Source organism: Fusarium proliferatum, assembly GCF_900067095.1.
Source record: "Fusarium proliferatum ET1 genome assembly, contig: FPRO_scaffold005, whole genome shotgun sequence".
Classification (NCBI taxonomy): Eukaryota; Fungi; Ascomycota; class Sordariomycetes; order Hypocreales; family Nectriaceae; genus Fusarium; species Fusarium proliferatum.
In genome coordinates this window covers 1,352,634-1,365,916 of record NW_022194794.1, presented here as the reverse complement: position 1 = coordinate 1,365,916, position 13,283 = coordinate 1,352,634, and the positions used below count along the sequence as shown (strand labels likewise).

Genomic DNA, 13,283 nt, shown 5'->3' with positions numbered 1-13,283 from the left:
TGCAAATGAAAGTGTCCGGGGCTAAAGCGGTAGCAGAGGACCCTGCTAACCAACTCTAGTAGGTAAGGTTTACCAGAAAGGTACCAGATAAACACTGAGGTTTTCTGCAAAACAAGCGGTACCTGACTGGGGTGGCTCATCTCATCTCATTTTCTTTTTCTCTTCTTTGGCTTCCAGTGCCAGACCAGTTCCCATCTGGCTGGCTCCAAGAGCTCAAGGCACGCCTCTTTTCTGTCTTGTATCCAATCAGCAGCCGCTGCACTTTCATTGACGGTGTCCCCGGCCGCATCCTTTTTTCCTTTTCTCCCAATTGCGTCCATCCTCCGCCGTCTTTAATTCTGCTTCTGCTTCTGTTGTCTGTTAACTCATTCTCTCTCCTTTCTAAAACCACAGTCCCCCTCTGTGATTACTACTCTGTGCCCCTTCCGGCTTCCAGTCCGTTTATTTAGGGTTTCCTCTACTGTATTTACTCTACCGGGGCTGTTCGATCCATTCTCATCTTCATTCTCACCCGCTTATCCTGTCCTGTCACATCCATCCCAATTCATCCGCATATCCGCCAGCCGCTTTTGCCTCTCCAGCTTCTTTGCCTTTTGCCCTCAAGCATCGACGTATCATCACGAGTAGAGAGGAGAGAGAACATTTCACCGCCGTACCAGGTCATCACAATCCAAGTTTGTTACTATCCGGCTCAGACGATATTACAAGGCCAAATCAGAAGGTTAGTTACCACATCGCAGTTCTCCACGCGATTGCGCCTGTTCATTTCTTTCTGTTCTTCACTTGATCACCACCTCAATCCCAGAACAGTATGAGGTACCACCCGACGATACACCCCCTGTTCTCCACCCCCCCGGGCCACCTAAAAAGCTCCAACCTCTAGGTCTAGGGACCCCCTCACCCCCTGGCCCAGGGGAGGAGGCGCGAGAGATTCCGCCCTGGGCTGGGCCTTTTTGGCCTTTGCTGGCACGACTCGTGTGTCGTGCCCCAAATTGCAGCCTCTCTTCTCCCCCAGTCGTAGTGCACCTTAGTCCCAGTCAGTCCCGGTCCCGGTCCCCAGCTACTGCGCTACGCCAAAAGCTGCTTCTGCATCTCCTTTTCTCTTCCTTCACTCCACCTTTTTACCTTACCTCAACCTTACATCGCCTTCGCCTTCGCTTTCGTCTGCTTTTTCCATCTCATCTCTTTTCTCTTCTCTATACCTTGACAAGTCGGGATCCTTCTACCCTCGACCAGATTGTCTTTCGTCAGAGCCACGACTTGGAGCGTTGTTAATCACTAACGTCGACGGCTCTAGATTATACCCATTCACCCACCTATTTCGCGACCACGACGGCACACGTAAACACCGCGTCGTCGACGTTGTTTAATCTGTCCCAGCATTTCCTATTAACCTTGCGAAGAAGAAAGAAGTAAACAGCACTACCGTCACAATGGGTTGCGGAATGAGCACAGAGGAGAAGGAGGGTAAGGCCCGGAATGAGGAGATTGAGAACCAGCTCAAGCGCGACAAGATGATGCAGCGAAACGAGATCAAGATGCTCCTGCTCGGTACGTTTGCCAATTGCTTCGGTCCCGCGCGCTTCTCAACGCAATGAGTCGCGAAGGATGCCGATCGGGCCGCTTTCTAACACGCTCACAGGTGCTGGTGAATCTGGAAAGTCAACCATCCTCAAGCAGATGAAGCTCATTCACGAGGGTGGCTACTCGCGCGACGAGCGGGAATCCTTCAAGGAAATCATCTTCAGCAACACCGTTCAGTCAATGCGTGTCATCCTCGAGGCTATGGAGTCTCTCGAGCTTCCACTTGAGGACCAGCGCATGGAGTACCACGTTCAGACCATCTTCATGCAACCCGCTCAGATCGAAGGCGACGTCCTCCCACCTGAGGTTGGCAGCGCCATCGAGGCTTTGTGGAAGGATCGTGGTGTGCAAGAATGTTTTAAGCGATCTCGCGAGTACCAGCTTAACGACTCAGCCCGATAGTATGTGTATCTGAGGGAAACAACTATTTTCGTTTACTAACCTTGAACAGCTACTTCGACAACATTGCTCGCATCGCTGCTCCTGATTACATGCCTAACGACCAGGATGTCCTCCGATCTCGTGTCAAGACCACCGGTATTACTGAGACCACATTCATCATCGGCGACCTCACATACAGAATGTTCGACGTCGGTGGTCAAAGATCCGAGCGAAAGAAGTGGATTCACTGCTTCGAGAACGTCACCACCATTCTTTTCCTGGTCGCCATCTCCGAGTACGATCAGCTCCTATTTGAGGATGAGACTGTCAACCGAATGCAGGAGGCTCTCACTCTGTTCGATTCCATCTGCAACTCAAGGTGGTTCATCAAGACATCGATCATTCTATTCCTCAACAAGATCGATCGTTTCAAGGAGAAGCTGCCTGTCAGCCCCATGAAGAACTACTTCCCTGACTACGAGGGCGGTGACGACTATGCTGCGGCTTGCGATTACATCCTCAACCGTTTCGTCAGTCTGAACCAACACGAGACTAAGCAGATCTATACCCATTTCACCTGCGCAACCGATACCACTCAGATCCGCTTCGTCATGGCGGCTGTCAATGGTAAGCCAATCCGACTCGAGTGTTACCCAAATACCAGTATTCTAACAAGCTACAGATATCATTATCCAAGAGAACTTGCGTCTCTGCGGTCTTATCTAAATGATTTTTTTTCTTGCTGTCACAAAACACGAATACCCTCGAACTTAATAACGACACTGCTTAGATGGGCCACGGGGATATGGCTCACGATTTTTTCTTGTACTCGTCACACCGGAGGAGCGAAGGCGCTAGTTAACAACTACGTGACTCCTTGGGTCGACGACGGCTACTGACGGTCCGGCTCACCCATTACGCCAGATATACCACTAGCTTTGGCTGTGCCCAGGTCGACCTTGGTTCCGTTTCTTTGTAAGGATTTTCCGGTTGATGGATGGGAGTTGCCTTGTATCACAAAAACGTCTTTTTAAAGGGAGAAGGATTTTAAGAACGGTGGACCACAGATGATGAAGCCGCCCATGACGTCGGGAAGATATGATTTGCCCGTTCAAGAGCGTGACGGACGAGGCTGGAAGAAGGGTTCATTATTTGCATCTAAACAGTGCGGGCGATGGAGGATGGTGGTCATCTACTTTGTTTAATTACGAAACTCTTTCCTACCACTAACCACTACCGCCCATGCCTTGTTACCCTCCACACGTTAGCATTGTATTGTTTACTCACTCGTCACTCGGATGCGGTATTTTCTCGTTTAATTTCAACTATCAAGTATATTGTAAAATAATGATTTGGCGCATCTTCCGTCTGAAACAAGCACACCCCCTGTCGTCAAATTCCGCACTTTGTCTGTGTTGTTTGCTCTTTTCGCTTGGATTTTGACTCACTTTTCTTTTGGCGTATGTCTTCAAGTCAAACCCAGTGCCCGTTTTTGCCCTGAGCAGAGGATATTGACGCGCGCTACCCACGCACGTTTCTCAACGGGGACACATCCGTGCCCATCGCCCTACAGAACTATGGAGGTTTTGTCTCTGGATATGAGACAGGCGTGAGAGCAGTTGGATGTCTGCTTGTGATGGTGTCCTCAAGACTGAGATAAACAAGGTCATGTGACTTGACTCGACCTCGTTCTCTTTCCTGAGAGGCAGAATATACACGAGAGATGTCAAGGAAGGGAATGTTTCACGAAAACTACACAAGTGGCGGCGATCTAGCTTCCACCGCTCATACCAGAAATGCATACGCAGCAAATAGCCACGTCCTATTGCGACTTACGTGTTTCATGATCTTGTCTGTTTCGGTTGTCTCAAGTTTGTCAGGAAAACTATGCTCTACTACTCCTAATAGATTATATCCGACAATCTCGGCATAAAAGTATCCCAGAGCCTTTGATTCATTCTTGCTCGAGATCGATAATGGTACAGATAGTAGTCGATCTCCGTCTAGAGCCAACCAAGACTGCCTCGCCACCAAGACTACTTGAAAGCTGCCATATACACGCTAGCCTTGCTAGCCAATCTCTGCCCTTCCTATCGGTTTGTCCTGAATACATGATCATACAAGTTGGTAAAGAAAATAGTTCGGCTGAACTGCACGGATATCGAAGAGTGGCGACATGTGTCTTGAATCGAGCCAGCCGCGCGGTACAGAAAAAAGAAAGATTCGAAAAAAGAAATGGCGGGTGGTTATTACTCGATATGGCGTACACGCTCATAACTACGAGCATGTTGGTTTGGTGCGCAGTTTTCTCATCCAGTGGTGACACAATGCGTATTCCAATAGTAGTCTCAAGACAGAGCGTAGCCCGAAACAAGCGGCAAACTCACTTGAGATCACACAATAAGCAAGGGGTTCCAAATTCTGGTTCAGGGGAGATCAAGGGGCACTGCGACTTGGTTAGTAGGATCCAGTGAACCGTGTGAGTGGACTCACATCACTCGACAACTCTATAGGTTTGTTGCCTGGTCTTTTTATTCTTTTGTCTACTGCGTGTTGGACGCATTGCTGAGGGCCGTCATAGCATTGAGCCTTGCTCAATGGAAGCGTTGTGTGTCGGCGGTCTCACTGAGCATAGAACCACTCAGTTCTCATTTGGCGGAGTGTTTAAGAGAGTCAATGCCATAGGATGCGCTTCGACATTTCCCTGAGAAAATCCTCCCGGTGACAAGGTTTCCTGAGCAGACTGCTCCTCAGAAGAAGGCTCATAGGAAGAAGGTTCATAGGAAGAAGTATTTTGGGAAGCGTGCTCCTGGTGGGCATCGTTCTGTGAAGAAGGCTCTTGGGAGAGTGGCTCCTGGGGTTGTTCGTCCGCAGAAGAGATTTGCTGGGGACCAGCCATGCCAGAAAGCTGATCCATGAAAGCATTTCCCTCGGAGGTGGCAAGGAAGTCATGCAGCTCCGCAAGGCGAATACCAAGCTCCTCCGCAGCCCTTTCTACATGTGCAAACTTTCGTTCTCCTTGGCTCATAGCAGCGACATTTGAGACAACATTGCCGACCATGTTGTTGGCGGGACCTGGCAAATTCTATTTGCCGGAACCGAGTCCCAATGACTGGATCATGCTCATAGCGAACTGGTTGCGCATTTGAGGTTCCACGTAGACAGACGCGGCAGCTTCTCGGTTCATGGGGAGGATGCCTTGGGGAAGCGCCAGGGGATTGAGCTGGGCGTATTGGAAAGGCTGTGTTGGCATTCCCGCGGATTGGGGGTGATACAATGGTGCCGGGGCATAGATGGAGTTTTGGTTGTTCTCTGTGAGATGTGAGCGTTGGTTCATGATATTGGTGTGGCATGGGAGCCAGCTTACCGTGAAAAGTGCATCGAGAACCACTGGCATTGAACCAGCAGTTTGTGCAGCTACCACACATCTGGCCATCATAGATGATACACTCAGACCAAGGACCGTGTCCTTTGGAGCAATTCTTGCAAGACCGGCTGACCTGGACTCCAGTGAGATGAGCCAAGAAGGCTTCGACATTGCTGCGGCGCTCCATGTTGAGAACCATGTCAGAGCGACGCTGCCGGATGGGTCGTAGGGATGTTTCGCCGGCTAGCTTTTTACCGAGGGTGCTATCAATCACTATTCTGCTGCCATAGATTTCTAGAGCGACGTCACCAGCTGTCAGCTGGGGTGTGTCTGATCCAGCTGTGTTATTGGAAGGACCTGAGGACGTAACAACGGTGCCATGGACCTGAGGATTATGGTGAGCAAGAGTCAGGGTTCCCTCGACCTGCCCAGCTGAGTGGCGGCTGCTAGTGGTATTGAGTAAGTGTCTGGACGCAAGTGTGGGAAGCTCAACATACTCGTTAGAGTTATAGCTGCTGAAGCCGCTGAATGGGGGTTGCTGGGATGAATCACTCGAGTTCTTGATAGTTTCCTGAGAAGAACCAGGCTCATGAGGAGCAGATAGAACTTTCTTCTGACTCGACCCAGCTTGCTTCGTTCCCTTGATCTCCTTCTTTGCAGCAATGCGGTTTGAAGAACGTGTTCCAGCATTGGAGAGGGGTGTGTGTCGGCGCGTAGTGCGCGCAGCCTTCATTTTACCCATTCTGAAGGCGAAGGGCGAGATGTAGATCTCGAGAGTTGCCAAAGGACCACAAGGTAGACTTCTACAGAGTCCTTGAGACCGACAACTGATGTATGGTAAAGGAAGAATATACACCTAGGCAATGATAACAGGCAACTTGATATGAGTGCGAATATATTCTTGACAAGCTTAAAAGGAATGGGTGACAAAAAGAAGAGAGAGAGGAAGAAAAGAGAGAAGCAGACCGTGGCCAAAAGTAGCAGTGAGCTGTTGGCATAGTGACCCCACTGTTTATCGAGTTTTCCACGCGCCGTGCATATCGCGCTGCAGCACAGTACGCGAGCGGGCGAGGTCACTGACCTACTATAGGTACCTAGTAGGTAGGCATGCAGATTCATTTCCCTCACGTAAATTTAATCATTGACGCGTACAGTTACCTCATTGGCTCTGCCCGTTGATGATTCACCTTCATTCACTTGCAAGAACGGCACAAGCTTTGGTCAACATGCGGCTCTAGATACCTAGGTATGCAGGAGTGTCTCTGCTCAAGTTCACCAAGTTGAGGTGTTCAACCCCTATGAAATCGGTGAACTCAACTCATTGAACTGGTGAACACCCAAAATATCATACAATAACTCTCTTTCCTAAATCTCTGCCCCTTCACCATAATTGATTAGGCATATCGATGCTCTAAACTCAGTTATATTCAATGCTGCCCAATGGCGGCTGGCTTATTCAACGGACGGACGAGTAGATGACCATTTCACTCTTATCTAGTTCTGAGACTCTATTGCCTAGCACCAGCTGCCTGTTCCCAAATTCCATCTCCCCGTCCTTCGGTAATCTCCTTCCACTGCATCGCAAACTCCATCAACCCTCCCTGGCCACCCATGCTTGCATCCACTACCTCTTTTGGTAGCTTGTGCGCTGAGTATTGTGGGCTACTAAAGTTGTATGCAGCTGGGTCATCCTTTTCTATTATCCTGAATTCGGGACTCATTTCAGGGCGATACTCAATATCGTCATCCTCCTCCTCCTCACCTTCTGTGACTGTGTCTTCACCGCTGACATCCGCACCAGCCTCATTACTTGAGGTTCCATAGAGGGGGTTCTTAACATCCATCTCAAGCAGCTCTTGCCAGCCAAAAAGGAGACTGTCTGTTCGAGGAGCCCATGGGTTAATATCCATTAACCTGACTCTTCCAAGTCCATCTTTCTCAAAGGAGTTCTCTGGAATATATACATCAAAAACGAAGCTGGCGTCAGGAAATGTGAACCTCAGTTTCTCTCGGAAGAATGTCTTGATCTTACGCCACAGCTGAGGTCGAATCTGCTCCAAGAAATCATAATGATTGAGATCTCGCTGTGTGATACCAATGAGACTTCTGTGCTTGACGAAGCATCGAAATTCGAGGGCCACATGGGGAGTGAAGAATGGTCTCAGAACAAGAACGGGCGCATATGGCTTGGTCGGAGGTCTTGGAGTGCAGTCGTCGAAGGCGTGATCGAGATCGTGAGAAACAAAAGAAGATGACTTGAGGAGTAGGTAGATGTCGTTTGGAGTCGTGCACTTGAGTGTGTTTTGATGAGGCGAAATCCACTTGGCATCCTTTGGTGAAGACCAGTTCAACTTGGGCGCAACTGAGCCACCTAATTCTGCAATCTTCTCTTTAATGAGAGTGTGTGTCTCCGGGAACCTCTGGTTAGGAGGGAGCCTTTCAGGTTCGTCTTCCTCATCATCTGACGAATCAGGATCCCTAACTTGGGGCTTTGCAGATGTATTGGATGATGCATGCCATTCTTCTTCAGGCTCGTCTTGATTCTCATCATCATCTGCAAGAACTATACCGTCTTCATGGAGATACTCGACGAATGAAGGTGGCAGTGGTATTATGCGAGATTTGAGACACGAGCTTCGGTATTTAGGAAACCAGGAGTCGTAGGAGCAATTTTGGATGTGATCTTTAGTGACTGGCGGGAAAACGAGCTCAGGCGCATCGTCTTGGCTGTCAGCTGAAGCTGAAGCGGGAACGTGAGGCATCTTGGGTATGATCGAAGGTCTTGGATCAAATGCTTGTAGTATGAGAAGTCCTCGGTATCCAATTGTCGTGTCACTTTTCTGAAAAGAACAAAAAAGTGGCGGGTTATGCTGTCAATGTTCGAATGTTGACTCACTTACAAATTATCCAAATATTCCATGCCCCTCCATCATGGAGGGGCGATAGTTGCTTATCTTATCTTCCGAGAGAGGTAGGCGGTAAAAATTTAGCTGGGTGACAGCGGCAGAGAAGGGTCCCTACATCACCAATAACTATCCACCTTGCCTATTGCTGTCGCATTCATCACAGATCTCGATTGTCCATAACATTATCTGCGCGCCGACTTACACCAACAGTCCTTTCAACAATTCAAATTACGACACTTTGTCTACTGTAATGTCTGACAACGTTGGTCTCAACACCCCCCGAGGTAGTGGCACCTCGGGCTACGTTCAACGCAACCTTGCTCAGATCAAGCCTCGCGACTACGGCGCTCCTTATCCCAAAGACCTCGATAGCTTGCGACACAAGCAACGGCAGCCAGACAAGGGGATCCTGGAGCATGACCGCAAGCGCGAAGTCGAAGTTAAGGTCTTTGACTTAAGGGACAAGCTTGAAGAAGAAGAGTACAACTTTGAATACATCCAATTGCAAAGCTGGCTGTACTAACATGATCAAGGGTTGACGAAGACGAGATCGATAGGCGATGCGACGAGCTCCGACAAAAACTCCTCACCGAGATGAATTCTGGGAGGAGGGGAGGCCAAAGAAAGACATTTAAGCAACACCAGGTCCACGAGATGGCCGATGCCAAGATCAAGGAGAGCGAACGACTACGGAAAGCATTGAAGATCAGTGCAGACTATGAAGAGGGAGGTCATTGGAAGCGCCAAGAAGAGAGGCTGCGCAATGCTTTGGAGAAGGAAGAGGAGAAGGATGAAGGTGACGATAGGAAAAGTGAGCCAAGAGATTAGGTTGACCACCCAACTCAAGACACATCGGCCACTATATTATCGGACCTTGCGTTTTAAGGGGGAACTCAGAGCTTTCGGTATTTGGACAGTTGTCAAGCATCGGGCGGTCTCATGCTTCGCCAGTGAACTGCCATTGTTATTAAAGCCCTCTGTCCAACGAAAACGCGGACGGGACGGATAAATATGGCATTGGTTTTTGGATGGTTTTACTGTCATGTTTCTGTTCATTTTCGAGCGGCGTATGGCGTTTGGGCATTGGGACTGATCAACCCAATATGCGATGTATACCTAGGGTAGGATAGGATATTCTCCCACACCGGACACGAGGTTTTGTTCTTTCAAATAACGACTCATAAATTATCGCTAGTATGTTCCGTATTCCATTGTGTAGCTACTGCAGTGGTTCTGGGTGTCTTATTATGGTCATCTTACCTTGTCTCGGCCTCCTCCCTATGAATGATAATGGAAACACGAAAACCAGCTGCTTGATCTACTCCATCAGCTAGGTGCCTTCTGGTGCGGTCCTTGATCTGACACTGGCCAAATGAGGTTCAACGTCCTTAAACCTAATAGCTCACTAAACGTTTATGAAGCGATTTATATTCTTGTATAGGATTTATATATTGACTCTATTCAGCAAGAGTCCAGTTGGTCGTCAGGTATGGCCTTGTAGGCTGCGACGGGGCTTGGCACATGCTCATGCTACAAAGACCCGCTATAGCTTGAGCTTCCGAACCTCACACGTCACTTAAATCACCAACGACAGTACCAGAGACGGGGAAGATTCAAGAGATCGACAACCAAACAAAAAGTCGACCATGGCGCGACTCTCACATTCCACCGTACATCCAATTAATAGAAGTGCAATCGATATTGCATCAGCAGAGCTGGGAACCCTGCTGCTGCGACTACAAAAGACCGTTCTTCATACAGATAGCGACCGCGAACGACGACTACGATCGAGCGAATTCGAAAGAGCACGGGTAGCATCTGTAAGAGCGCCTGTGCCGGATTCCACATCCGTATACACTGACTCTGAGCTGTAGAATCTCGAATATGCACGAAACTCTTTGACGAAACTAGAACACGATGCGCTTGGGATTAAAGCGCCAGGTCGGAGGGCTGAAGTACAAAGTGATTTGAACAGGAAGAGAGAGCTTCTAGAACTGCTACTGGATCGGCTAGAAGACTTGAGACAAGTAAGAAATGGTTTATGGGACAAGGCAAAGGATCGAAGCTGACATCACGACAGGTGGCAATTGAGGAGGACGAAGATGATGAGAGTACCGACGGAGAAGATATCCTCTCAGAAATAATACCTACGCCGAGCGATAGCATGGTCGATTCCATATCAACAGGCCAACCCACGGAAAGCTCAGGGCAAGATGATGATGCCGAGTCAGAGCCCCCCGAGGCAACAACGATACCAGTGACAACAGCCACAGTACCAGCGCCAGCATCGACAACACCCCCTGACACGTCTACGACATCGCAAGAGCACAAACAACAACCCACGCAAACAACGCAGAACCTAAGATCAAGAGGTGCACCTTCATCTCCATCACCGCCTGCCCATTCAACGGCACGCGCGGCGCTTTTCGCCAATCGAAGCAAACCCTCCACTCCCCAAACATCAACAGCAACGGCTGAAGCTTTACTTGACCATCAACGAGCCGAACAGGAAGCCCTTTCAGAATCGATTCTTCAAATGGCGAGTGCTCTAAAGTCAAGCTCACAACGATTCTCAACAACTCTCGAGGCAGACAAGGACGTAGTGGCGCGTGCAGGCGAGGGAATGGATAAGACGGAACGGAGCATGGAGGCGGCGAAGGGGCGAATGGGTATGCTCAAGAGGATGACAGAAGGAAAGGGATACTTTGGGAGACTACTCCTGTATGCATATATTGCTTTGCTTGCTGTGGCATGCATACTCGTGGTCTTTGTTTTGCCAAAGTTGAGGTTCTGAAGACCGGAAACAACAGGAGACCGGCAATATTACATCGGTTTATGTACAAGTGAATCAACTATAAGCCATTATGAGCATTGCTATCTAATAAGCTATCGTTATATATACGCCAAGCATACTGAGCGATTGTCACCAAGTCCCCCAAGATATGCACGTCCCAATCATCTTCTGCTGCTCCAACCAACAGTAGCCCATTACTTAAGCTCCCTAGCAATTGGGGTTGAGATTCATAATTGATAACCCGAGACCCGGCGCACTCGTTTTTGTCATGCCCAGCAAGATAGCAAGCCTGCAATACCCATAACCATCAGATGAACTCCCAACTAAAGAGACTCTCGTGTCTCGAATTCAAAGGAGATTCCCATCTCGCCCACATCACCAGGAACCACGGCGGCACCCTCATTATCTGCATGTGATAGGTCTTTCTCAGCAATAGAAGAGGCTGGAGTAGCAAGAGCACTATTGGTCTCTGCATCATCCATAAAGACACCAGTCGATTTGTCTGCTTCCTGAGCCTTCTCAGACTCAGGAGGTGATTCGGCCTTCCTTTCACCGTTAATGGTCTCAAAATTAGTGATGGCTGCCTTTTCATCCTGAGAATGCTCAAACTCAGAAGGTGGAATCTCTTCCCTGCAGTCCCGAGAGGCTCCCAAGCTGGAGTAGGATTCGTTTTCATCTTTGAGCTTCTCACGATCAGGAGGTGAAGCCATTTCAATGTCGTCCCCAAGCTCCTTTAGGTCGATGCCAGATTCTTCCGCCACAGCGCGAGGAGAATCCGGGGGTGAAACCATCACTTCATCATCATCTTCTTCAAGGGCTCTTGGGCCATCATCAGACTCATCCTCAGCCGAATCAGTCTTACGCTCCTCTTCTTCGGGGGGAGGCAGCGGTAACCCCCGAATCGTAGCATTGATATTTCGACAAAACTCGATGTCGTGCTTTAGTCGTCTCCCTATGGGTTTACCCCTGGACTAAATATCATTAGCAAACTATCTTCATGAAGAGCAATTGACTTGAGACATACCGGAGGCTCGTACTGAAAATACGAACTGGGCATTGTTTGGGCTAGTGACACCCGATCTTCCCAAGCGATCCCAGTCTTCTTTTTAAAGAAGTCCATAAACAGCTCCATCTCCACCCTCCATTTTCCCTCGTGAGGACTAGGGCGATGATACATGGGCTGAGAGCTCCCCTTTTGTTTGAGGAATTTGGCCGTGAACCAGTACAAGTGAGGTTTGGCGTTGGACTCCCATAACTGTTTATTGTTAGTAACAAGACATGCGAGAGGCAAACCTTACTTACGCAAAGAGTATACTTCTGTCCGAACTCGCCTGTGAACTCATTATCTCGAGTAAGGTCGACCTCGTAGACAAAGTTGAGACGATCTCGATAGAGGTGGAAGCGGTCTAGAAGAGCTTTAGTTTTCATAAATCAGTAGAACTGCGAAGAGCATACTTGTGTTAACAAATTTCTCCGCGTTCCTTATACCCTTCTCGATCCGAGCCTTTTCTCTCTTCTTTGCGTTTTCCTTTGCGATGAGACTTCTCATGGAATAGTCCGCTTCAGGCAATTTCTTGTTCTTGACCGTCGAATACTCGAACCAGTCACAATGAACAATGTGAATGCCCTTTCCAAGTTTCAATGCCTTTTTGACTAACAAGTTATAAGTAGTTGCCATATAAAGAGAACAAGAAACAAAGATTAGTACCTTTGGGAAGTTTCTTGTCGAACTGGTCCTTGGTGCAGAGGAGATGAGTGACAGTCTCATCAAAGTCGTCGATAAAGACGCCTTTGCGAAGTGAGATCCATCGCTTCAGGTTTTCCACTGTCAACTGACCAGGGAGAGGCCCTGCAGCTGAAATTATACGGTTCTTGAAAATCTGAGCAACCATGTCTGCTGATAAACTGTCGAAAAGCTGAAGGACGAGGACCGATCAATGGTGTACGTTGGTCAAAGATGCAGAAGTCCAATGAGGAAAAGAATAGAAATTGAAGTAGAAAGAGAGAATAAGTATTGGTAGGCGAAAGTGAAGATATCCTGTGGAACAGGATGAAGAGGCTGTTGCTGGGCAGGACCAAAAGTGAAAGATGATATGAGAAGAGAGAAAAGTACTTATCAACCAGCCTTGAGATCATCTACTATGCTGAAGACCGAGGGCCTCGTTGTAAGATAGAACAAGGAGTGAGATTATAGGAAGAGGTTTAAAAAAGAAGAGAAGTCAATGTAAAAGCTCAAGATCAGGGCTTGTTG

General features: G+C 48.6%; 7 protein-coding genes across 7 annotated transcripts; 3 read left to right on the top strand and 4 right to left on the bottom strand.

Annotated features, from left to right (window-relative positions):
• Nucleotides 1-1,433: 1,433 nt before the first annotated feature.
• FPRO_10719 (putative G protein alpha chain) lies at nt 1,434-2,691 on the top strand (the record flags this gene model as incomplete). Its single annotated transcript, XM_031231713.1, has 4 exons — nt 1,434-1,551; nt 1,643-1,985; nt 2,036-2,592; nt 2,648-2,691. 4 exons carry the CDS (start codon nt 1,434-1,436, stop codon nt 2,689-2,691), a joined length of 1,062 nt encoding a protein of 353 aa, XP_031081722.1.
• Nucleotides 2,692-4,606: 1,915 nt separating this feature from the next.
• Nucleotides 4,607-5,026, bottom strand: FPRO_10718 (uncharacterized protein; the record flags this gene model as incomplete). Its single annotated transcript, XM_031231712.1, has 1 exon — nt 4,607-5,026. One exon carries the CDS (start codon nt 5,024-5,026, stop codon nt 4,607-4,609), a length of 420 nt encoding a protein of 139 aa, XP_031081721.1.
• Nucleotides 5,027-5,050: 24 nt separating this feature from the next.
• Nucleotides 5,051-6,074, bottom strand: FPRO_10717 (uncharacterized protein; the record flags this gene model as incomplete). The annotated part of the gene is made up of 2 exons (XM_031231711.1): nt 5,051-5,277; nt 5,333-6,074. The coding sequence occupies 2 exons, from the start codon at nt 6,072-6,074 to the stop codon at nt 5,051-5,053; spliced, it is 969 nt and encodes a 322-aa protein (XP_031081720.1).
• A 766-nt stretch (nt 6,075-6,840) lies between these two features.
• FPRO_10716 (uncharacterized protein) lies at nt 6,841-8,094 on the bottom strand (the record flags this gene model as incomplete). Its single annotated transcript, XM_031231710.1, has 1 exon — nt 6,841-8,094. One exon carries the CDS (start codon nt 8,092-8,094, stop codon nt 6,841-6,843), a length of 1,254 nt encoding a protein of 417 aa, XP_031081719.1.
• Nucleotides 8,095-8,488: 394 nt separating this feature from the next.
• Nucleotides 8,489-9,066, top strand: FPRO_10715 (putative Pre-mRNA-splicing factor CWC21; the record flags this gene model as incomplete). Its single annotated transcript, XM_031231709.1, has 2 exons — nt 8,489-8,718; nt 8,772-9,066. The coding sequence occupies 2 exons, from the start codon at nt 8,489-8,491 to the stop codon at nt 9,064-9,066; spliced, it is 525 nt and encodes a 174-aa protein (XP_031081718.1).
• Nucleotides 9,067-9,884: 818 nt separating this feature from the next.
• FPRO_10714 (uncharacterized protein) lies at nt 9,885-11,032 on the top strand (the record flags this gene model as incomplete). Its single annotated transcript, XM_031231708.1, has 3 exons — nt 9,885-10,058; nt 10,113-10,265; nt 10,319-11,032. 3 exons carry the CDS (start codon nt 9,885-9,887, stop codon nt 11,030-11,032), a joined length of 1,041 nt encoding a protein of 346 aa, XP_031081717.1.
• Nucleotides 11,033-11,355: 323 nt separating this feature from the next.
• Nucleotides 11,356-12,924, bottom strand: FPRO_10713 (uncharacterized protein; the record flags this gene model as incomplete). The annotated part of the gene is made up of 5 exons (XM_031231707.1): nt 11,356-12,003; nt 12,057-12,287; nt 12,335-12,438; nt 12,488-12,685; nt 12,741-12,924. 5 exons carry the CDS (start codon nt 12,922-12,924, stop codon nt 11,356-11,358), a joined length of 1,365 nt encoding a protein of 454 aa, XP_031081716.1.
• Nucleotides 12,925-13,283: the final 359 nt, after the last annotated feature.